This window comes from Natator depressus, chromosome 23, assembly GCF_965152275.1.
Source record: "Natator depressus isolate rNatDep1 chromosome 23, rNatDep2.hap1, whole genome shotgun sequence".
In the NCBI taxonomy this organism is placed as follows: Eukaryota; Metazoa; Chordata; order Testudines; family Cheloniidae; genus Natator; species Natator depressus.
The window spans coordinates 1,543,174-1,568,041 of NC_134256.1; the positions used below are offsets into that span (position 1 = coordinate 1,543,174).

Below are 24,868 nucleotides of genomic sequence, written 5' to 3' on the forward strand. Positions count from 1 at the left end.
TCTTTGGGGCAGGAACTATCTTTCACTGTGTGCCTGGGCAGTGCCTGAAGTGCCAAGGACCCCTGTTCTCCGTCATGTTCTGGGCAGCGCCTGGAACAATGGGGTCTGGGCAGCGCCTGGCACAACAGGGCCCTGATCTCAGCCGGGGTCCGGGTAGCGCCCGGTGCCACAGGGCCCTGATCTCAGCCGGGGTCTGGGTAGCACCTCGCACGATGGGGCCCTGTTCTCGGTTGGGGTCTGGGCAGCGCCCAGCACGACGGGGCCCTGATCTCGGTCGGGGTCTGGGCAGCGCCCAGCACGACGGGGCCCTGATCTCGATTTGGGTCTGGGCAGCGCCCAGCGCGACGGGGCCCTGATCTCGGTCGGGGTCTGGGCAGCGCCTGGAGCGACGGGGCCCTGATCTCGGTCGGGGTCTGGGCAGCGCCCGGCACGACGGGGCCCTGATCTCGGTTTGGGTCTGGGCAGCGCCCGGCGCGACGGGGCCCTGATCTCGGTTTGGGTCTGGGCAGCGCCCGGCACGACGGGGCCCTGATCTGGGTTGGGGTCTGGCCAGCGCCCAGCGCGACGGGGCCCTGATCTGGGTCGGGGTCTGGGCAGCGCCCGGCGTGATGGATCCCCAGTCTGTGATGGGGCCACTAGGTGCTACTGTAATACACCTAATAATAACGATTAATCTTTGGGCCATAGGCCAACTGGATAGTAACCATGGGGTGGAAGAAGAAACCTCTGCAAGTTATTCCTGAATTGCCCACCAGGGCACCTTCCACTCTTCCACCTTCCTCTAGCCCAGAGATGCTCTGACCTCCGCGGCTCAGGAGTCAAATTAGCGATCCACTTACCCAAGAGAGTCACAGCCGTGTGAATTAAGTGCACTATCGAATCAGATTTCAACAGCCTGACAGGCAAAAGGCTTTGTTTATAGCTCTGTGTATTATTCCTACAGAAAATGAGTTAAGAACTTCATGCAAGTTCATCACATAATTGGTGAGTAACACAGTAAAAGTCTCCTGGTTGGTCAGTAACGTAGATCGGTTACTAATTCACTCACACTGCGTGGTAACGTCCCGGGCTGCAAAGAGACCCATTACGGCGCCACTTGCGGCCTGCACGCCTGGGTCGGGGTCTCGCAGCCCTACAGCAGCTGGCGAAGGCTGCGGGGGGAGGAATTTCTGGGCTGGGTGGGCCCTGAGCCTCCCAGGCTAGTCCATTGCCCTGGCTCCTGGGGCTCCCCGCCCTCTCCATGGTGCTGAAAGTCCCAGCACCATTTGCACCATGAATCCGCTTTCCCTGGGACCTGCGGAGCTCTCTTCCCTTTCCCCCAGGCTCGCCCTTCGACCCACCTTCCTCCTGGGCTCCGCCGTCTCCAACATCGTCTGCTGCCTCGTCTTCGGCAGCCGCTTTGGCTACAAGGACCAGGAGTTCCTCACCCTGCTGAGCTGCATCAACCAGAACTTTCTCCTGCTGAGCTCCCGCTGGGGCCAGGTGGGGCAGGTGCCGGGGTGGGACCGAGTGAAAGTCACCCCCGTGATGGATGGACAGAGAGCTGGGGGTGTCAGGGCAGGGATAGATGGATGGACAGATAGAGGGGTGTGTAGGGGGGTGGATGGATGGATGGACAGAGGGGTATTCATGGGGAAGGTGGGATGGATGGATGGATAGAGAGGTATTCATGGGGAAGGCGGGAGGGGCGGATGGACGGAGGGGTGTGTGGGGGGAAGGGGGTGGGGCGGATGGACGGAGGGGTGTGTGGGGGGAAGGGGGTGGGGCGGATGGACAGAGGGGTATTCATGGGGAAGGCGGAAGGGGCGGATGGACGGAGGGGTGTGTGGGGGGAAGGGGGTGGGGCGGATGGACAGAGGGGTATTCATGGGGAAGGCAGGAGGGGCGGATGGACGGAGGGGTGTGTGGGGGGAAGGCGGGATGGGTGGATGGATAGAGGGGTGTGGGGGGAGGCGGGATGGATGAATAGACACACAGACAGATTCTCTTTGTTCTGGACTTGGACACGTGACCCCCCGTTTCGGTGTCCGGACCCACTGAGATCCCGGCTGCTCCTGGCTATTTTGCTGGCCACCCCCTGGGTGCTGGGCATGTGCCCTCGCCAGCTCCCCCATGCCCGTCTCTTGCAGCCCTACAGCGCGCTCCCGCCCCTCCTGGCCGCTCTGCCGGGCGGCCCCACGCCATGTTCCACAACGCGGACGCCCTCAAGCGCCTTGTCTCGGAGAGAGCGAAGCGGTCCCAGGACTCGCTGGGTCCCAGCTCTCCCGACAGCTACATCGACTGCTTCCTGCTCCAGACGGACCAGGTTTTGGAGCAGCCCCAGGGATGGCCCTGGGCGAGGGGGTGGGAGATCTGAGTTCAGTGCCCCCCTCTCACAGGCCCCCTGGGTAACCCTGGGGAAATCCCAGCACGCCGGGGCCCTAATCTCGGCCGGGGTCTGGGCAGCGCCTGGCATGACAGGGCCCTGCTCTTTGCCTTGGATGATGCTGTTTTGTATCGTCACCCCTGGTTCCTGTCGGTCCCTCTTGCTTCTGATGGAGCCTCTGTTCTTCCTTAAATCCACCGTCTTGTGTTTTATTGTAAGTGCTCCCCAGTGGCCTGTTTTCTGGGTGCTTTAAGGGAAAAGCGGTGAATGGTTGCTGCTTTGGGGGCAGAGCGGCTGCGATTTCCATGAGAAGCCGGCATCAGGGGCTGGCTAGCACAGGGGACTTGGGGCTTGGGGGCCACCTCTTGGGGCCCAGCCCGGAGGAGAGGCCTTGGATGGACCCCAGGCTGGTGCTGTTTGGGCACTCATGCCTAGCTGGCACCAGCAAGATCCCTGTCACTCAAGGCTGGGGGGTCACAGTCCTGGGTACCCCAAGAACCATCCCAGTCTCTGTTTAGCCCTGTGCTCCTTGCCCACCCCCCAGGAAAAGCAGAACCCCGACACCGAGTTCACCACCGAGAACTTGGTCATGACGACGCTGGAGTTGTTCTTTGCCGGGACGGAGACGGTCAGCACCACCCTGAGATGCAGGATCCTGCTTCTCATGAAGTATCCTGAGATAAAAGGTAGGGCGGGGGGAGGTGCTAAGGTGCTGGCCTGGGACTTGGGGGCCCTGGGTTCAAGTCTTGGCCTTGCTCGGTGCCTCTGTGACACAGAGATCACACTTCTCCCCTGTGCTGTGAAGGGGAAACCCATGGGTGTTTCTGACAGGGCTCAGGTCTGATAAGAATATGGGGCACGGGCCCCAGCTGGCGTGATTCGGTGCTGCAGTAAGTGATGCCAGCTGAATAGCAGGCTGTGATGGGGTGAGCTGCCCCTTTCAGGGTAGCGGTATCCAGGGTTAGCTCACCCCTGTTGTGTGCTGGGGCCCTTTAAGAGTTCAGGGCGCTGTGATAGGCAAAGGACGACAGGAGAAAGGCTCCCGTCGGGTCAGCGACAGGCTGCGTATCCCGAAACGGGACTGGAGGCAGAAGCTGCTGGGTTGGCAACACACAGCAGCCCCACGACAGGAGGAGCCAGAGCAGCCCTGGTGCCGCTGGGGAAGACCCTGGCGCAAGCTGTCCGGAGAGCAGGAGCTGCCCTGGGGGAGAGCAGAGACGTGCCCCTGGGAGCAGAGCGCTTGGTGCTGCTCCAGAGCCCAGGGCAAGGTGAAGAGCAAGAGACGCATGAGGACGCGGCAGCCCCAGCTGGAGGGAGCTGGAGAGGAGGCAGCCAGGCTACTGGGGCCGTGGCTCGGCGGGACACCCGAGGCACAGCGGCCGGCTGAGGCCAAGGGATGTTGTGACGGTGGTCGCAGAAACACCAGGTCCCCGAGAATCAGCGGGTGGAAAAGTGAGAGGAACGGGACCGCTGTCGCTGAGCGGAGAGCCAGCCGGGACACAATGGAGAGGACGGGGTCTCCCGCCATGAAGAAGAGAAACGAGACTCTCCCATTCAGAGAGCAGGAGCAGCACAAAGAGGGCAAACCTGGGGGTCAGGGTGAGCTAGGGTGACCAGACAGCAAGTGTGAGAAATCGGGACGGGGGTGGAGGGTATGTGTACGTACTGGGGTGGGGCGTGGTGGGCTCCTGAGCAGGAGGCAGCCCTAACGAAGCTTAAACAGGGTCCCAGGCCTGTTTCAATAGGGTGAAAGGGCCAGACTGTCTAGTGGCCCCACAGATTTCTGGCCCCATGGAGGCCAGTGGAGCAATGCCAGATTACACCCCCTGGGAACTTGGCCCAACGGTACCAATCCGAACCTGCAATGTTGCCTGCAGAAATACAGGTTGGGTTCCCTCTCCCTCACACCAGTTTGAATCTGGAGTCACTCCATTTGCTGGTAGCAATAGTAGGCTGTTATCTTCTACGTCACTGGGGTTTTGTCGGTGTGGGAGCTAGTGCGAGTGGAGGATTCAGGCCGTCATTCCCGCCACCCCAGCCTTTGGGCTCAGTCTTGTTTCTCTCGGTGCAGAGAAAGTTCACAAGGAGATTGACCGGGTGATTGGGCGGTCCCGCCTGCCGGCGACTGAGGACCGGAGCTGCATGCCCTACACCGACGCCGTGATCCACGAGGTACACAGATTCGCTGACGTCATCCCCATGAGCCTCCCGCACGTCACGACCCAGGACGTCCAGTTCAGAGCATACGTGATCCCCAAGGTCGGGCTCCCGGTGCCAGGGTGAGGGCAGGGCCAAGGTGCTGGGGAACGCTGAGATCTCTTGCTGTCTCAGGACCAACTCTGTCCCCTCCAGCTCCTGGTCCATTGAAGTCCATGGAAAGACCCTCCGTGGGCTTTGGATGACTCTGCCAGACCATTTCACCCAGGCTTTCTCGGTCACCCACCGTGCGATGCACTGGATTGGCAGCCTTGGTCCCTTCAAGCCATGTGCTGAGTCCAGCCAGCTGCCCACTCCCCCCGAACCTCTGACATGGGAGGCGGGCACGTCAGGCGTGAGGTAGGGAAGGTTCTGGCCAGAGGTAAAGCAGAGCTAATTGAAATGGGGATGGGGGGACTGGGTTTTTTTGTGTGTGGAAAATTTTGATGAAAACTGGGGAACATTTCAATTTTGGGGCAAAAATTTGAAACCTGAAAATTTTGGGCTGAGAAGTGAAACATTTCAATCCCAAAAGGCTGCTGCAAAGCTTCATGGGAGATGTAGTTTGCGTGCCGCATGTCCCATTCTCCTCTACAGGCCAGGCTTCCTGATCAGACTACACCTCCCATGGTGCACCACAGCATCCCCTCTTGGACAAGGGGAGGCACTGCCTCATGGGAGTCCTTGGCCATGGTGCACCATGGGAGATGTAGTTTGGGTTCCTTATGCTCCCTTTCTCCTTTATAAGCCAGGTTTGCTGGTCAGACTACATCTCCCATGTTGCACCGCAGTGTCCCCGCTTGGACGAGGAGAGCTGGTGCATCCTGGGTGTCCCTAGCCATGGTGCATCATGGGAGATGTAGTCCATCTGGAAAGCCTGGCCCATAGGGGAGAATGGGGACACGAAACAACCAAACTACAATTACCATGGCTGGCGACCCACACGATGCTCTGGCTGTCCCCAGCTGGCGTCCATCCTCTGCACAGGCGGGCGCTTGCTCTGCTTCACCGGATGTGTGCCGGGTGAAGGCCAACCACTTAGCAAAAGGGGATGGGCCGTGGGATGGAAATGATGGGAAGACGACCCTGGGCTCGGCTGGTGCCCCCCCCGCCCACGTCAAGGGGTAGGATGTGTTGGCCCTGTCTGCGTCCCGTCATCTCCCAGGTGGTTTTCTCTGTTACCAGGGCACCACCGTCATCCCCTTGCTGAGCTCAGTCCTCCGGGATACAAGTTGGTTCAAAAACACGGATGTCTTTGACCCCGGGCATTTCCTGGATGGGAGCGGGCACTTCCAGAAGAGCAATGCCTTCATGCCGTTCTCTGCAGGTAAGAGGTGTGTATTCATATTCAAGAGTGGGTGAGGCCTAGTGGTTAGAGCAGGGAGGCTGGGAGCCAGGACTCCTGGGTTCTCTCCTGGCTCTGGGAGGAGAGTGGGGTTCAGTGGTTAGAGCAGGGGGGCCGGAGCCCAGACATCCTGTTTCCCTGCTCTGACTGTGTCCTGGTCTCGCTCAGAGCTGGGGCTGGAACCTGCCGCTCTGGCCCAGCTACGCCACGTCCATCAGTACTTACTCCTCAGTACTTTCCCTCTAACCCTGCTTGCCATCCTGTCTCCTCTCCCAGGCAAGCATGTGTGCGTGGGTGAGAGCCTGGCACACATGGAAGTCTTCCTCTTCCTCACCGCCATCCTGCAGTGCTACACCTTGGAGCCGCTCGGTGACCTGGGCACCCTCAACACCAGCCCTGTGGAGAGCGGGCTAGGGAACATCCCCCACCCCTACGAACTCAGGCTGCTCCCGCGCTAGAGTGCGCCCCGCGTCAAAAGCCCCCCATAAAGCCGAGGACCATGTGTGGTGCAGTCACCCCTACTTCAGAGAGGCTAGACCCCTGCCCCCCCTTCCAGCCGAGGCCCCACCCCTTCTGCCTAAGGTCCCACCCCTCACTGCCCCTTCTGCCTCCCCACTCTCGCTGGCCAGCCTGCCAGTGCAGCCCCGAACCCCAGCCAGCCCGTCGCAGTCCAGAGGAGTCTCAAGTCCCCGCCAGCCGGCCAGGGTTGAGCTCTGAGCCCGGACCATCCAGAGGAGCTCTGAGCCCTGCCGATGAGCCCCTGGAAGAAACACAGGGTAGAAAACAAGCCCTCGTTAAGCAAACTGCTGACTTGTGTCACGTTCCTTCCTTGGGGTTCTCTGGGCGGGAAAGGACGAGGAAGTTGAATTTGATGTTTGCAGAGTTCTAGGAACCAACCTCAACAACCCCGACTAGCAGCATAAGCGAGACGAAGGGGCAGCATGGTGAGATTTTTATTGGCACGTGTCATTAAACGTCCATTTCACCGCCCATGCAAACCGATGTAAAAACCTGCACATCCAAATTCCCAGCTAGGCAAAGTCAGCAAGAGGCTGCGTGAGAACGTCTCGGAGCGTGAGCTGGGCCCAGGTATCCGCCGGGCTCTAGTTATAAAACCTTAGAGCTTTGAATCTCATCATCTATTGTCATTAAGTAATCGTTGTCTGCTTCCCCCCACTCTCTGACCTCCCCACCCCCTTATTTCCCACAACTGTGAAAATTTAAATTGATACAACTAGGGGACAATGCTTAAAGCCCCGCATTTTGAGCAACTGGGAACATTTACATTAAAAAAATGCTTAAAAAGAAACACCAATATAATCCATTAGAAGTCTAAGAAAAATTCTGCTAAGCCTAGATCTAAGAAGGCAAAGATAGCTTTGGAGGTTGGAGGGTTGGGGGTTTGGCGAACATAAACGGGCGAATTGGTCAGTACAACGACCAGCTGGGTTTTCGGAAGCCAGTAACATGAGCGCAAGAGGAAATGACACGTCTCCTCGCCCACTAGCCTGGGAAAGTGACTTCGTTTCGGGTTTTGACTGAGTCCCTAACAACCAGGCCTCATGTGGGCTAATTGGTTCTTGGCTCTGGCTTTTGCTAACGTCACAGAGGAAAAACCACCCGAAGCTAAAGCGTTAAGACAATTTTGTCACTGGCTTACCCTAGGGCTCCTTCTCCAGGCAGCTACGGTGATCAGCCTTTTAACCTACCTCTCCATCAGCCCAGGAGCCAGGAGGTTGGTACCTGGGTCAGTGGTTAGACACTGAATAAACTGGACTTTAGATTGATCTATTACCCGGTGCAGTGACATATTAACCCAGGGCTTTCTAGCCCGGCCAGCTGGATCATAACACCCCTTGGAAGCTGGAGGGAGTAGGGCAAAGATCTGGGAGCTGGATGGAAGGGGGAGACTGAGGCAAACCCAGGGGGGTGTGGTGTGAGAGGAGGGTCTGCAGAACTGCAGGAGACATGGGAACAGGCCAGCAGGGTGTGTAGCAGGAGAGATGGTGGGAGGGATGAATGGATGGAGGGAGGGATGGATGGCCAGCAGGATGTGTAGTAGGAGGGATGGATGGATGGAGGGATGGTGAGAAGGATGGATGGCCAGCAGGGTGTGTAGCAGGAAAGATAGGTGGGAGGGATGGATGGATGGAGGGAGGGAGGGAAGGAGGGATGGATGGCCAGCTGGGTGCGTAGCAGGTGAGATGGGTGGGAGGGAGGGATGGATGGATGGAGGGATGGATGGCCAGCAGGACACGTAGCAGGAGAGATGGGTGGGTGGTCCCATGTATCTCTAGCATATGGAGGTTTAGCCATAGTTCCATGCTCCGGTCCAGCAGGGAAGGCGATGGAGCCAAGGCCACCATGGCCAAGCCCCCCTCCGCTGACGGATGCTCAGAAACTCACCCTCTTGCCCCCATCCCCATCTGTGCAGATGCGGGATAAGTACGGCCCGGTGTTCATGGTGCACCTGGGCTCCCGGCGGGTGGTGGTGCTGTGGGGCTACAAGGGGGTGAAGGAGGCCCTGGTGGACCAGGCCGAGGAGTTCAGAGGGCGCGGGGAGATGCCGGTGTTCTCTAAGGATTTCAACGGGCATGGTGAGCTGTCACGGAGTGTGGGGGAGTCCAGGCCCTGCACCCCTCTTCCTGGGATTCACTGAGACTCTCAGCCAGCCAGTAAAACAGAAGGTTTATTGGACAACAGGAACACAGTCCAAAACAGAGCTTGTGGGGACACCCAGGACCCCTCAGTGAACTCCTTCTGGGGGAGCAGGGAGCTTAGACCCCAGCCCTGGGGTTCCCTGTGTTCCTCCACCCAGCCCCAAACTGAAACTAAACCCACCCAGCAGGTTCCCTGCTGCAGCCTCCCTCCACATTCCTGGGCAGAGGTGTCACCTCCCCCTCCCCCTCCTGGCTCAGGTGACAGGCTCTCAGGTCTCCCGTCCCCAGGGCACATTCCCAGGTCAACACTCCCCCCTCCCTGCTGCGTCACATCGTCACATCTCTCCCCCCTTCGAGACTGAACTGAGCGGGGTCACTGTGACCAGTGACCTGGGGAAGTTCGGGGCCCCCTCTCCGGGACAGCGCATCCGCTATCAGGTTGGCACTTCCCTTCACGTGGACCACGTCCATGTCGTAATCCTGCAGGAGCAGGCTCCACCTCAGGAGCTTGGCGTTGGCTCCTTTCATCTGGTGCAGCCAGGTCAGGGGAGAGTGGTCGGTGTAGACGGTGAAGTGTCGCCCGAAGAGATAGGGCTCTAGTTTCTTGAGGGCCCACACCATGGCCAGGCACTCCTTCTCGATGGCCGCGTAGTGTTGCTCCCGGGGTAGCAACTTCTTGCTCAGGTACACGATGGGGTGTCTCTCCCCCTTTTCATCCTCCTGCATTAACACCGCCCCCAGTCCCGTGTCGGAGGCGTCGGTGAACACCACAAAGGGCTTGTCAAAGTCTGGGTTTGCTAGAACTGGGCCACTGACCAGAGCCTCCTTCAGCGCCCGGAAAGCCTCCTGGCACTGCTCGGTCCAGACCACCTTGTCTGGCTTCCCCTTCTTGCATAGCTCAGTGATGGGGGTGGCTATGGCGCTAAAGTGGGGCACAAATCTTTGGTAGTATCCTGCCATCCCAATAAAGGCTTGGACCTGCTTTTTGGTGTGGGGAGCGGGCCAGTCTCTGATCACCTCCACCTTGGCCGGGTCCGGCTTTAGGCGGCCGCTCCCCACCCGATGGCCCAGGTAAGATACTTCAGCCATCCCCACCTTGCACTTCTCCGCTTTGACAGTCAGCCCAGCCCCCTGGAGTCGGTCCAGCACTTGTCTAACCTGGGACACGTGGTCCTCCCAGGTCTGGCTAAAGACACAGATGTCGTCAATATACGCCACGGCAAAACTCTCCATCCCCCTCAGGAGCTGGTCCACCAGGCGCTGGAAGGTGGCCGGCGCTCCCTTGAGGCCGAAAGGCAGGGTCAGAAACTCATAGAGCCCCAGAGGGGTGATAAAGGCCGATTTCAGCCGGGCATCTGCATCCAGCAGCACTTGCCAGTAGCCCTTTGTAAGGTCCATGGTGGTAAGGTACCGAGCTCCTCCCAGCTTGTCTAGGAGCTCGTCCGGCCTGGGCATGGGGTAGGCATCAGATACAGTGATGGCATTGAGCTTCCGATAGTCCACACAGAACCGGACTGACCCATCCTTTTTGGGGACCAGCACCACCGGCGAGGCCCAAGGGCTGGCCGATGGCTGGATCACCCCCAAAGCCAGCATGTCCCGGACCTCTCTTTCCAGGTCCTGAGCAGTTTTCCCTGTGACTCGGAAGGGGGAGCATCTTATCGGCGGGTGCGACCCTGTCTGCACCCGGTGGACAGTCAGATTAGTGCGTCCAGGCTGGTTGGAAAACAGCTGTCGGTACGGATGCAGCACCCCCCTGACCTCGGCTTGCTGGGCAGGGGTGAGCTGATCCGAGAGGGGGATTGTTTCCAGGGGGGAACCAGCTCTGGTCCCAGGGAATAGATCTACTAAAGGGTCATCTCCCTGCTCCTCCCACTGACCACACACAGCTAACACCACATTCCCCCTGGCATAATATGGCTTCATCATATTCACATGGTACACCCGGCGGTGGTGGGCCCGGTTCGACAGCTCCACCACATAGTTTACCTCATTGAGCTGCTTGACGACCTTGAACGGGCCCTCCCAGGCGGCCTGTAGTTTGTTCTTTCTCACGGGGATGAGAACCATCACCTGATCCCCGGTGGCGTAGGCACGGGCCCGCGCCGTGCGGTCATACCAGACCTTCTGCTTCCTCTGGGCTCTGGCCAGATTCTCCCTGGCCAGGCCCATGAGTTCAGCCAGTCTCTCTCGGAAGGTCAGGACATACTCCACCACTGACTCTCCATCGGGAGTGGCCTTCCCCTCCCACTCGTCTCTCATCAGGTCCAGGGGGCCCCTCACCCTCCTTCCATATAACAGTTCGAAAGGCGAAAATCCGGTAGACTCCTGGGGCACCTCCCTGTACGCGAACAGCAGGTGAGGTAAGTACTTGTCCCAATCCTGCGGGTGCTGGTTCATAAAGGTTTTCAGCATCATCTTTAGCGTCCCGTTAAACCTCTCCACCAGCCCATTGGACTGGGGGTGATACGCTGAGGCCCAGTCATGCCGGACCCCACATTTCTCCCACAAGCACCGGAGCAGGGCCGACATGAAGTTGGAGCCTTGGTCTGTCAAGACTTCCCTGGGGAACCCCACTCGGCTGAAAATGGTCAGGAGCGCATCTGCCACGGTGTCTGCTTCAATGGAAGCTAAGGGCACTGCCTCGGGGTAGCGGGTGGCGAAATCTACCACCACCAGAATGTATTTCTTCCCCGACCGGGTCGTCTTGCTGAGAGGCCCCACGATGTCCATGGCCACCTTCTGGAAAGGCTCCTCTATGATGGGCAAAGGTCTCAACGCCGCTTTCCCCTTGTCCCGGGCCTTCCCCACCCTCTGACAGGGGTCACAGGATCGGCAATACTGCCGGACGGTGGTAAAGACCCCGGGCCAGTAAAAGTTCTGTAGCAACCTCTGCCGGGTGCGCCGGATTCCCTGGTGCCCTGCGAGGGGGATGTCATGGGCCAGGGACAGGAGCTTGCGGCGGTACTTCTGGGGGACCACCAGCTGCCTCCTGATCCCACAGGACTCCCCTTCCCCTGGGGGAGCCCATTCTCGGTACAGGAACCCCTTCTCCCACAGGAACCTCTCCTGGCAGCCTCTCCTCATGGTCCGTCCCTCACTGAGGTCGGCCAGGTCCCTGAGCTTCTGCAAGGAGGGATCTTTCCTCAACTCGGCCTGGAACTCAGCGGCTGGGGAAGGGATGGGGCCCGGTTCCCCCTCCGTGGCCAGGTCTGAGGCCGCAGCCTCTCTGAGCCGTGCCCCTCGGCGCTCCCTCCCCACCCGAGTAGGGTCTCGCGCCTCCAGTGTGGTACCCTCCCCAGGGTCAGGTCGCAGTGCCCCTCGCTGGCTCTGGCTACGGGTCACAACCAGGGCGGTCTGGGGGTCGCTTGGCCAGTCCTCTAGGTCTCCCCCCATCAAAACTTCAGTGGGCAAATGGTGGTGTACCCCCACATCCTTGGGGCCCTCCTTGGTCCCCCATTTCAGGTGTACCCTTGCCACGGGCACCTTAAATGGGGTCCCGCCCACCCCCGTCAGGGTCAGGTAGGTGTTGGGCACCACCCGATCTGGGGCCACCACCTCGGGCCGGGCCAGCGTCACCTCCGCGCCCGTATCCCAGTATCCATTGACCTTCCTCCCATCCACCTCCAGGGGAACAAGGCACTCTCTCCGGAGGGACAGCCCCGCACCCACCCTGTAAACCGAGCACCCTGAGTCCAGAGCCTCCAGCCCTCTGGCGGGGCTGGCTGGGGGTACTCTTCCCTCCTGAGCAGGTGGCAAACTGGTAGCCCCCCTTTCCTGGGTCGCCTGCCCCTCGTCCAGCTGAGTCCCTACCCAGTTAACCCTGGGTAGGTTGGGTCTGCTCAGTTTGTCCCTGAGCCCGGGGCACTGGGCCCGTACGTGGCCTCTCTGGCCACAGTGATAGCAGCTCAGGTCACGTTGGTCCCCTCGAACGGGTCGGAGGGGCCCGACACCAGGCGTTCCCCTTTGGAGGGGGTTCTCCCTATTTCCCCGCTGGGAGGCCCCCTGGTGACTCTCTCTCTGCATCGGGGGGGGCCTGTTCTTTTGGGACTCCTCCCGGCTACCCCCTGACCGACTGTTCACAAACTCGTCGGCCAGCTGCCCTGCATGCTGGGGGTTCGCGAGCTTTTTGTCCACCAGCCACAGCCTCAGGTCCGAAGGGCACTGTTCATACAGGTGCTCCAGTACAAACAGGTCAAGCAGGTCCTCTTTAGTTTGGGCCCCCACTGTCCACTTGCGGGCATATCCCTGCATCCTGTTGACCAGTTGTAGGTAGGTGACCTCAGGCGTTTTACGCTGACTCCGGAACCTTCTCCGGTACATCTCGGGGGTCAGCCCAAACTCACGGAGCAGGGCCTGTTTGAACAGTTCATAGTCCCCTGCCTCTGCCCCTGTCATCCGGCTGTAGACCTCCACGGCTTTGGGGTCCAGTAAGGGGGTGAGGAACTGGAGCCTGTCTGCAGGGTCAACCCTGTGCAGCTCGCAGGCATTCTCAAAGGCCGTCAGGAAGCTATCTATGTCCTCCCCCTCCTTCCGCTGGGCCAGGAAGCACTTATCAAAGCTCCTTGCAGTCTTGGGTCCCCCCTCACTCACCGCAGCCGGGGCCCCACTGCTCCTCAGCCTGGCCAGCTCCAGTTCATGCTGTCTTTGTTTCTCCTTCTCCTGCTGCTCATGTTGACGCTCCCTCTCCTTCTCCTGACGCTCCCTCTCCTTCTCCTCCTGCTCATGTTGACGTTGTTTCTCCTTCTCCTCCTGCTCATGTTGACGTTGTTTCTCCTCATGTTGACGTTGTTTTTCATGATCCTCCAGCTCCCTCATTTTCCTCTCCCTCTCCCATTCCAGCCGCATCCGCTCCAGGGATGGGGAGCTCCGCTGGCAGGATCCCCTGCTGGCTGCTGGGGTCAGGGGGCCCTCGGTATTCGCTGGGCTTCCCACAACCCCTCCCCCAGGCATAGGTAGGAAGGGTCTCGGGGTGTCCTGGGCAGCAGTCTGACCCCTCCCAGCCTGGGCAGGCCCCAGGGCCCACGCTGCGTCCGCCGGGCGGCTTCCCTCAGGGACAGGGATCGGGTCATCCAAGCGATCCCTCTCCTCCAGCTGGGCAATCAGCTGTTCCTTGGTGGACCTCCCGACGCGCAGCCCCCTCTGCCTGCACAGCTCCACCAGGTCGCTCTTAAGGCGTTTAGCGTACATCTCCCGGCTGGCCACTCGCAGGCCGGGCAGCTGTCCACGGTTTCCAGGAAAAGCCCCTAGTGTGCCAGTCCTTCTTGAGGTCACCACCTCTTTGCCAGGGTCGAGCTGCAGACTCCTCCGCCCCTGGGACCGCTCGCTGCAATCCCCCGGGGGACCCTGTTACTGCAAGAGTCCTTCTCTCTGGTCACACACTCCCAGGGGTTAACCGCCCCCTGAAACCGTCTCTCTCTGAATCTTCAGCACGCCTGGTCCCCGTCAATCCCCCTTCGTTTTACTGTTCCCCAGTCACTTACTGCAGGAAGCGCCGTTCACGGGGTGCAGTAGATCCCACCGCTGCCACCAGTTGTCACGGAGTGTGGGGGAGTCCAGGCCCTGCACCCCTCTTCCTGGGATTCACTGAGACTCTCAGCCAGCCAGTAAAACAGAAGGTTTATTGGACAACTGGAACACAGCCCAAAACAGAGCTTGTGGGTTCACCCAGGACCCCTCAGTGAAGTCCTTCTGGGGGAGCAGGGAGCTTAGACCCCAGCCTGGGGTTCCCTGTGTTCCTCCACCCAGCCCCAAACTGAAACTAAACCCACCCAGCAGGTTCCCTGCTGCAGCCTCCATCCACATTCCTGGGCAGAGGTGTTACCTCCCCCTCCCCCTCCTGGCTCAGGTGACAGGCTCTCAGGTCTCCCGTCCCCAGGGCACATTCCCAGGTCAACACTCCCCCCTCCCTGCTGCGTCACATCGTCACACTCCACCCCTAACCCCTGGGGGCCACTCTCTGGGCTGAGCGGTGTCCTGTCTCTGCTCTCAGGCTGCTCCTGAGTTGTCATAATTGTGTGCACTCCTGGCTGCTGGCGATCACTGCAGCGTGCCGATCGGGTATTCCTGCCCCAGCATGAGCAGAAGGGAGCTGGCTAACGCCGAATGGGGTGCAAATAATGCTTTAGTAAGCTAACAGCAGTGCCAAAAGACACCAAGCTGAGATCAGGCCCCCTTTGCGCCGGGCGCTGTATGTACACCTAGGACGAGACTGTCTCTACCTCAGCGTGCTTAGTCTAATGAGACAAAGATGGGCCAAAGGAAGCGTCACTATCTCTTTTACTGCGGCCTGGGAAATGAGGTGACGTGCCAAAGTCACACGGGGAGTTTGACGCCGGGGAGCACTGCACGTAATGTTTCTCGGTGCACGTTTCTAAAGACTGGTCGAGAAGATGCTCTGCTTTTTGTAAACCTCCCCAGCCCCCTTCCTCATGCGCGAGGGTCACAATCGTGCTTATTTTGTTCTTCAGATTTCCTCTTCAAGTTCCTTGTGATAGGAAGTGCCGGTACTGGGAAGTCCTGTCTCCTGCATCAGTTTATAGAGAATAAATGTAAGTAGCCCTGTTCCTGTTGCCAATGTCGTTGTTTAGATGAACTGATTTCTCTTTTGCTCCGGTGTGTTTCCTAAGATCCGAGACCCTCTGGAGCTGGTCCAAAAGGGAAGATTCCGCTGTACAATTGTTGCCAGAAAGACAATTGAACTTGCATTGTGGTCTGTCCTTCAGCTCCCAAAACTTGCCTTTTACCAAAGAAACTCTGATGAAAGAGTGGGAGTTTCCACATCCAAACGTGTGAAACTTCAAAGCTGTGATGGAGTTTTTTTTTATTATGACATTTTTAAACTTCAGCCTTCTTGAAAACCCGCTTCCTATTTTAACATTTTTTTCTGAATGGGAAAGTGGAAATGGCTCGACTAGCCTAACGAAATCGAAGGTGAAACCCCTCCTGCTTTGTGGTTTTCATCGCAGATGTCTTTGCACAGCCCTGGCTTCCTCCGTGTGTTCAGCAAATTACAAAATTGTATTCCAAAGGGGCTTCCTGTGTTGGTAAAGAATCCGTCTGGTGCTTGATTTTCACACACTGTTGTGTACTAGCTTAACCGTGCCAAGGAAACGAAAAGGGCGCGTCATGGCGCGCGCAGACACACCCCAACGCCAGCCAGCTAGTTGTTGACACATCATCTCTGCTGCTTCGTTAGCCCCGTGTGAGCAGGTTTGGGCTGGGTTACGCCAGCTGCCTGCGTTAGATTTGAAGCTCCCGCGGTGGGGTGCTGTGGTGTCCGTGTTTCGTTAGGGATGCTTTCTGCTGCGGTGACATGACTTGCGCGGGGCTTGGCACAGGCTGGGAGATTGCGTGGCAGCTCTGGATCAGAACTCTTTGTGCCGCCGCGCCTAAAGCCCTGTTTTCACGGGCTGTACCAAAACCGCAAAATTGGCTCAATCCGGCACATTTTCCAGCAGCGGGGAGGCAAAAGCAGGCCTCTCTGCGTGCCGGCCTCCTCTCGGGACAGCAGGGTATTGGACCAGCAGGTTTGGGGGGGCGGCTGGTTTTATGGCAGGCGCAGTAGCCAGCACCGCTGCTGCATGGAGTGCGCTGCAAGCCCCTCTGAGCAGGAGACCGACGTGGGGCTGCCTGCTTCCACCGGCTGCTGGAGAAGTCGCAGCAGGTTGGGGGAGGCTCGGGGGCCGGGGATGCTCCACTAAATCCTCTCCGTTGCCTCTGGCGCTGCCTTGAACAACAACAGAAAAGATGCAGTTTTCTTTGTGCCTTAGGCTGCTGTGTGCGCTTAAGGGCAGGATCCCAGGGCTGGGCTGCGGGTCGGGAGCGAGGGGCACCGGCAGAGCTGGGGGGAGCCCAGGGCTGGGCCCGCAGGGGGCTGCGGGTCGGGAGTGAGGGGCACCGGCAGAGCTGTGGGGGGCGGGAAGCCCAGGGCCGGGCTAGCAGGGGGCTGCGGGTGGGGACTGAGGGGCACCGGCAGAGTTGGGGGGAGCCCAGGGCTGGGCCCGCAGGGGGCTGCAGGTCAGGAGTGAGGGGCACCGGCAGAGCTGTGGGGGGGGGGAGCCCAGGGCCGGGGTACCAGGGGCTGCGGGTGGGGAGTGAGGTGCACCGGCATGTCGCTCTGCAACACCTGGAGTCTCCAGTCTGCGCAGGAATCAGAGTGAAGCAATTGCAGGTCGCTTGGGGCTCTCGGGTATCAGCACTTGGACTGGAAGCTCCTGGTTCCGGAGCGGCTACGCGTTGTAGCTGATCCCTAACTGACCAGGGGCCTTCTCAGTAAGTCACTGATTTGGGATCTCTCCCTTCTCCAGTCAAGCAGGATTCCAACCACACGATCGGAGTGGAGTTTGGGTCGAAGGTGGTTAATGTCGGTGGGAAAACGGTGAAACTGCAGATCTGGGATACGGCAGGACAAGAACGGTTTAGGTAAAAAACCATCCATCCAGCGAATGACCATCTGAAAGGTCTGTGGGGTAACATCCACGGAAGGTGTGCCGTAGCAGCCAGCTTTCCAGGCTACATCTGGAGACTGGGTAAAATATTGCTTGATGTCCCAGAAGCCTGCAAAAGGGGTGTCTTGCGTGTGTAAAAGCAGCTGCGGGAATTAAGCGGAATCAGAGATTTACAAGGATCGCTTTTCCCACACCCATGGAGGTGCAGCCACCTCTGGGGTGGGACATGGCAGATGGTTACCAGCACAGCACAACGCTCCACACCAGTGTAACACAGGACATGGAGAGGCCTGTGTGCGGACAGAGGGAAGCTGTACTTAGCTTTAGTCCTGGAGCCGTGACCATATTTCAGCTCTGGCATTACTGGAGCCCTCAAAGGACCCCGACCTAGATTGGGGACCTCCGTTGTGCCCGGTGTTGCACAGCGAGAGATGGTCCCTGCCCTGCAGAGGTTACGGGACAAACAGGCAAGACCCAGACAGGGTGGGGGGACACTGAGGCACAGAGGAGTGGGGACTTGTCCAAGGTTACATGGCAGGTCAATGGCAGAGCTGGGACTGAACCAAGGTGTCCTGACTCCCAGCCCAGTGTCCTGCCCAATAGGCCGTGCTGCCACCCCGCCACCTAACTCTTGGCTGCTTGTACCTTTCCATGAGTGATTTTAAAAGCTCTGAGTCCCGGAATCAGCTTGATCTTGGGGCAGCGGCTCGAGCCCAGGGGTGCGGCAGCAGGGTTTCTGCTCCTCTGGAGTCTCCCCAGGGCATGAGGGGTTCAGACGATGGCATCTCTGATAGGGGACCCCCCCTTCCCAAGTGCAGCTGGAGACAGCTTTCCATTGGTCTTGGGGTGTGGGGCCTTTCCCGGTCGGATGCTGGGTCCCGGAATGCAGGACCTTCCCCTCTGGGGGCACCGGCTCTGACCTGTCCTTGGGGTGAGGGGCTGGGGGGCCCAAGGAGCCTTTCCCCTCTAGGCGGCACTGGCAAGTTCAGGGAATGGGACCCCCTCAGCCGGGGGTGATGGACGGCTGCTCCAGTCTGAGATGGATCCGTTGGGCAGGTTGGCCAGCCTCTAAGAGGAGCCAGCCACGCTGGCCCTGTCCGTGCTGGGGTGGCTGCCAGACTCCCGCCTCGTGCCGTGCTTGTCCCTTCGGCTCCTCCATTACCCAGCCGCCCGACACCTTCCCCCGCCCCCCGTCCCACAGGCCTGTTCTCCCAGCATGTCCCAGGCTGGCCTCATGCAGAGCTGACCCGAAATAGCCCCGCGGTTCCCAGTGGGCTCCTGGCCCTGCTGATCGCTCGGTCTCTCTCCTCGCCCTCTAGGTCGGTGACTCGGAGCTACTACCGTGGTGCTGCCGGGGCCCTGCTGGTGTACGACATCACCAGGTGGGTGTCCTTGGCGGCTCCTCGCTGCTGGGGGAGACTCTCCCGGCTGGCGTTCGGAGCGATGCCCTGGGGACCCCTCCTCACCTGGGGCTCCCAGGAACGGGGCGAGCTCCCTGGGCAGGTTTCCAGACAGAACTAGACTAAAGCCTGCGAAATGGAAACAGAACAAGCCCCCCTTGTTCCGGCCTGAGCATCCGCCCCAGGGAGCTGGTCCGGTCCCATCATAGCGGCTGAGCTGAATCGGTTCTGTTCTGCCCCTCGACTTCGCCACGTAGGAACGCCCTCCGGGTCTGTTCAGCCCACGGCCGAGGTCCGTGCCAGCAGCGGGCACCGCACAGGGAGTGCCCTGCTCGGCCAACCCCTCTGGCAGGCGTCAAGCAACCCCCTGTGGTGGGGAGATGGACACGAGTCTTATAAACGGGTTGAGAAGAGCAGGGCCTAGGCCTGGAGGGCAGCCCCTAATCTGGGATTTGCGAGAAGTGCCCGGTTGCCGGATGCCCCCTGCTGCCCCCTCTGTCCTGTGTTGCAGCCGGGAGACCTACAACGCGCTGACCAACTGGCTGACGGACGCCCGGACGCTCGCCAGCCCCAGCATCGTCATCATCCTCTGCGGGAACAAGAAGGACCTGGATGCAGATCGGGAAGTGACCTTCCTGGAAGCCTCCCGCTTCGCACAAGAGAACGGTACCAAGCCGGGGCCCGGGGAGGGGCTGCTCTGGGGGCTCATTAGTTTTGACTATCACATGGTCCTGCCTTGCCCTTTCCATGTGGGGTGGGGGGGGGTGTTCCTTGGGGATGCTCCTGTCCCCTACCTGCTTTGCCATGGCACCAGGGCTTAGTGATGTGAAAGCGTCCCGCAGCCAGGCCGGGTCCAGCAGGGTAAGGAACTATGGAAGTGGTGTGGGGGCAGGCAGGGCTGGCCCCAGGGCAGTGCTAGGGGGCGGGGGGCTTGGCAGGGGGCGCTCTCCCCTGGCAGTCTGGGCTGGCCCCAGAGTGGGTGCTGGTGGGTACGGTGTTGCTACCAGGAGCTGTCTTTCCCATGAGCGGTAGCACCGCAGTCCTTGCCATGCCAGCATTAAAATCCCATGGCCCCCAAAAGGGGTCATCAGCCCTGGGGTACTGCCCCAATCCCGTCCTGCCTCCTTAAACATCCCTTGGAGGCAGGGCGCTCCTTTGTTGCTGAGCGCTGCGGGGCGAGGGCGGCAGCTGTGTTTGGACCCCCGGGGCGGGCGACTGAGCTCCGCAGAGCCCCGGGGCCAAGGGCGCTAGATGAAAACCGCGGAAGAGCTGCTGGAATGGCTCCCCGGCACTGGTGCTGTTTGGCCAGGAGGGGGCGCTCGGACTCCGTGGTTAGAGCACGGTGTCAGACTGGAAGCACCAGATTTCGTGTGTTCAGTGGTGGTGCTGGATCGGGCCCCACTCCACCCAGGCTGCCCAGGGTATGAGAGGCGAGGATGGACCGTGCCCTGCAGGTCCCGCTGCAGAGCGAACTGCTCTCTTCTGTGTGTTGGCGGGCTGGATCCCGAGCGAGGAGTTGCGTTGTCTCGGGATACCCAGCTGGGGATGTCCCGTGCTTAGCGTGTGGGCCAAGGCGAATCATGCTGTGAGCCGCACCCCGGTTACCTTCCTGCTGTTTCTCTCTTCGCCTCGGCAGAACTCATGTTCTTGGAGACCAGCGCGCTGACCGGGGAGAACGTAGAAGAAGCTTTCTTAAAATGTGCCAGGACCATACTAAACAAAATTGAATCAGGTACGAAGGCTGCAGATGGCAGGGGGCACCGAGGGGCGTGACACAGCCCCATGCTTCCCCGCTGAGCATTTCCAGCCTGAACATCTCGACCAGGAAAGGAAACCAGTTTCCAATAATAATTAATAATGAGTGATAGAGACAGATTATGGCCCGGGCTCTGGCTGAGACCAGGGGCCCCCAGTCATGTCCTGAAGTAGGGCAGGAGATGTGGGTATGGCCCAGTTCTCCAGGGGTGCTCAGCTGCCCCATGCCCTCTGCAGTCCGGGGCAGGGTTTCTCTGGTGCCTGCAGGGATGCATGGATCCAGCCCACCATGGATCGATCTCCTTGATGGTAGTTAGTCTGGAGTCTGTTAAGTGACTACACCCAGGAGTTGCCCGGCTGGGCGTACCCACGGCTGGCCTAGAAGGGTCCCGGTAAAGATTCCTCCCTCCCAGCCCCACGCAATCTGGGGGAGCGAGGGGACGTGGCGGAGGGGACGGTTGTGTCCCCCCGCGCTGAGTGCTGCTCTGTCTGGCTAGGCGAGCTGGATCCCGAGAGGATGGGCTCAGGAATCCAGTACGGAGACGCCTCCTTGCGCCACCTGAGACAGCCCCGCGGGGCCCAAACCCAGAGCAAGCAGCCGTGCAGCTGCTAAGGGCGAAGGCTCCCAGGAATCTGTCTGCAAGTAAGCTGGTGCGGGGGAGCTGAGAAGCCACCATGCGTGCTGGCTCAGCCGTGGTGTCCTGGGGGGGACGCGTTGTCCAGACCCGAAGGGCTGGCGGTCTGTGGAGCGAACCCCCTCCACAGCCCCCTGGCAGTGGGGCAGGCCTGCAGCACACGGTGCTGGGGGGGTGGAGAGGCTGGGGCGTGTCTCTCTCTGCCCTACTCCAGGGGTCAGCCCCTGCCCCACCTTCCAGGCAGCTGTCAAATCCCCTAAGCCCCCCGGGACCTGGCCATGCACCTCGGCCGCCGAGACTGACTTCTCTCCTCCTGTCTCCCCAGCGCTGGACCGTGGCCAGTCGGACCCTCCGGGGCTCAAGCACTTTCTCTTCTCTTCCCAGGACCACGTGCCTCGCTCGCTGAGCCCCCTGCTTCCCGAGCCATGCGCCCTCTCCGAGCAGTGCGCTGCCCGCCCCTTCGGCCCACGAGCCCTGGGACTCTGTGGCAAACTGCCCGGTTAACTGTATGCAGCCACAGTGTCGTCTGTCGGACGCTCCCTGCCCGCTGTGCGTCCCCCCGAACCTGAGGCTGTCACGGGCCCGTCTCAGTAACGACTTTCAAAGGATGAAGTAACGGGGCCCCGGCCAGCCTCCCATAGCTAATTGCTGCTCTGGGTAGGAGAGTCCCTCTGCGTTAACACCAGGACGAGGGGGGAGCGGGTTCTCCTTGTGAAACGGTTCATTTGGGGTTGACTCCTGCTACCCCGTTGCTGGGAGCGAGGCTGGGGCTTTGCCCTGGGTAGGTGGGGGGTGTCTCTTAGCCTGGGGGACAGCGTGGAGATGGGGTTTGCCTGTCACAAACCAAAGGGCTCTTGTCACGCAGGGGAGCTCGTGAGCGGTTCCCCGCAGCGAGCGGCTTGCCGGGCGGTCGAGGCTGGGCTTGGATTTCTGTTACACTGGTTTTGCTTTTGAAGCTGAGGTCTGTCTCCGCCATGTCCCGGGCTCCACCTTGTCTCGCTGCTTTTCCGCCAGCCAGCCGTTGCGCTCCCGAGCACTGTGCTTGCGAACTCTCCCCTGCTCCGGGCGGGGTGACGTTCTGGTGTAACAGACAGTTGGGGCTGGGCGGACGGCGCGTCCCCTTTGAAATACTGTAAGCTTAATACTGGACCATTGAAGTGTCCGTGGCAGGAGCCGGCTCTGCCACTGGGTTTAGTCCCAGCTCCTGCGGGAGGTTCCCTCGGGCTCCGTGGCTCGTGCGCTGAATCTCTTGGGTGGGCGTGGGCATCTGGGGTTTAAAACCCCACGGCAGCCATAATGGCAGATCCGCATCTCAAACCAAGCACATACCGGGCAGGAAAGTCCAGGCTGGCTGAGCCACAACCAGAGCTGGGATAACGTGCCAACAGCAGCTTCCCCTCGAGGGGGCCGGTTCGAATCCGGCCCTGCTGGGTCCAGACCAAGGGTCAAATTTTCAAGAGTGCCGAAGCAACAAGCTCCAAAGGCCTGTTGAAAGCAAATAGGATCTGGGCTCCTAAATCACCTAGTGCTCTGAATGTTAACCGCCTCTGGTTCTTGTCTGGCCCCTTTGGGGCTCCTGTCCACTGCTGGCACTAATGGCCCTCAGCAGGCTGAGAGGGGCTCGCCCTGGACAGAATCTGTCTAGCTGGAGCAATTGGCAGCCATCGCTGACTCCGGCCCACGGCTGCAGGGTTGGATTTGAAGGTGGTGACAGTGGCATAAAGACTCCTTGAGCAGCCAGAGCCCGTCTGCTTTGTCCTCGTGCCGCCCCCGGCCTGCACCCCTTCCCCATCCCTCTCGCCTCCTCTGGCAGCAGTGATCCCTGGCCCCCGCGTACAGCCGCTGGGCTGCGGCCCCGGTCTCTCTCTCCTAATCTTGGCCCAAAACATTGCACGACCCACGCGGCCCTCCTGCTGTAACTGCCAAACCAGTGATACTCAATAGGCGGCCCGCAGGCCAAATGTGGCCCTCCAGCTCACCTTACAAAAAGTGTGTAATTAAATTCACAATCCGTGATGCGCTGCCTTAGCAAGCGACTTACCGGCCTGACGTTCTGGCGAGAGCGTCCGCTAAACAGCGCACAGCCGCCGCCCGGTTTCTCGTTAGCGATGGAAACGGAGCCACAAATGAATGCGGCTGGGTGTAAACGTCACCAAGTCGGCAGGGGAAACCGAGCTTTGAACCCCAACTGAATGGGGGGTTTTTCTCTTTATTACGCCGGCTCGTCTAAAGCCCAAACCTGTGTGTTTAACATGCCGAACTGCTGTATCTGTCCGGAAGGTCGCCACATTGAATCAGGGTAATGTGGACGTGGCCTGTCCTTCCGGCCGTGTTGTAAGATGTGAGAAAATGGAAAATCTGCAGGCTTTGGATTGCACTTCAAATGTCCTTCTCGCCCCATCAGCAACTGCAGGGAAAAGCAGCAGCTGCTTCTCTTCAGAGAATGTGGGAACTCGCACAAAAGAAAAGGCCTTTCCTGGCTGCCGAGCTTGGGCAGTGCACGCTGGACATGCGGGGGAGCCTTGTGCCGGAGGTGAAAACACAGGTGACCTTGTGAACCGTATGAAGCAGGTTCCCCTGTCTGAGGCCACAGCAGTGCGAAGACGGGGGGTAATTTGAGGATTGTTTGTCAGCACTGCTTTCCGATTTACAAAATGCCAAACACCAGTCTCTGGCTGTGGACGAACTGAGCGATTGAAGTGACGCTGCCCGGCTATCGCTGTTTGCTGGAATTTGCGATGGGGAAATTTTCAAGGAAGAAGTTTTGTGCTGAAACCTACCCCACAGGAGAGAGCATTTTTGAAAAGGTAAAAGACTTTTTTGGGAGGGAAAAAACCCAACTTTCTGCAGAGCTAAACCAAACTGTCTTGTACAGACAGAGGGCCCTCCGTGACGGAGAGAGAGACGGGCGTTGCCCCATGTTTCACAGCGATACGCCTTTCTTTAAATACACTTCACTGCATCGTTCACCAGACTGTCCTATGCGGTGAGTTGTGTGGGGACTTGGAAAAACCAAGTTACAGCAGAACCTCAGAGTTACTAACTGACCAGTCAGCCGCACACCTCAGGGGAACCGGAACTACGCAATCAGGCAGCGCACACCCCCACACCCCCCGCAAATACAGGACAGTGCTGGGTTAAAAGTAAACCCCTAAAACAATCCAGGGAAGCAGCGTTTTTCTCCTGCACAGTGACGTTTCAAAGCTCTCTTAAGTCGATGTCCAGCTGTAAATTTTTGAAAGAACCGTAACGATTTGTTCAGCGTCGGGGTTCGAAACGAGAGTCTACTGTACCGTGATGAGCTCAGCGACCTCCATATGCTCAGCTTCTGGCTTGCAGCATTGTCTTTCCCAAGCTGTCTTACCAGTCCTTTCAGCCGGATATGGGGACCTTTTGCAGCCCGGCGGCATTCGCTCGCGAATAGAAGGCGCATGGGAGAGAGGTTTTGTGCCCTTTAGGAAGAAATAATGGACTTTCTTTCCAACCACAAGCCCAAGCTTGTGAGGCCCTGGAATTTACGAATGCTGTCCCAGGTAGCGTCTCTGTATGATGTGACTGGTCACTCGAATTCCCTCAGCGGGCTGCCCCGAGGTCGTGCAAGCCAGGCCGGGGAGCTCTTTGAAGAAGCGTGTGCCTTTCTGAGCGACTTAAAAGGATGTTTCACTTCCCCACATTGCGCGTTGTTGCGACCGGTGACAGTCAGATGAAGACGAGGCAAGAATTCCTACATCACCTGAACGAGAATTAAAATCCCAGAGCATTTGCTTTTATTCACCATCCGTTTGGCTGTGCCCGAGGGACCTCGCCCTTCTCAAGCAAAGAACATTCTTGAGTCAGTTGACGATTGTAAGACTCCAGCGCTCAGATGTCTTGGCAAAATTCAGAGCAGTGGGTCTTGGTGATAGCAGAAGAACGGCCAGACCGGGTCAGACCAAAGGTCCGTCTAGCCCAGTGTCCTGTCCTCCGGCAGTGGCCACTGCCGGAGGGTGCCCCAGAGGGAGCGAACAGAACAGGGAATCACCAAGTGATCCATCCCCTGTCTTCCATTCCCAGCTTTCTGAG

The 24,868-nt window shown here is 59.4% G+C and overlaps 1 protein-coding gene across 1 annotated transcript; it reads left to right on the plus strand.

The window, feature by feature from the left end:
* The first annotated feature begins 1,185 nt into the window (after window positions 1-1,185).
* Window positions 1,186-21,332, plus strand: LOC141976659 (uncharacterized). The gene is made up of 11 exons (XM_074937762.1): window positions 1,186-1,482; window positions 2,910-3,051; window positions 4,437-4,624; window positions 5,747-5,888; window positions 15,037-15,117; window positions 16,876-16,990; window positions 18,336-18,398; window positions 18,928-19,082; window positions 20,053-20,148; window positions 20,669-20,814; window positions 21,132-21,332. Exons 1-10 carry the CDS (start codon window positions 1,273-1,275, stop codon window positions 20,782-20,784), a joined length of 1,308 nt encoding a protein of 435 aa, XP_074793863.1. The 5' UTR covers window positions 1,186-1,272; the 3' UTR covers window positions 20,785-20,814; window positions 21,132-21,332.
* The last annotated feature ends 3,536 nt before the right edge of the window (window positions 21,333-24,868 follow it).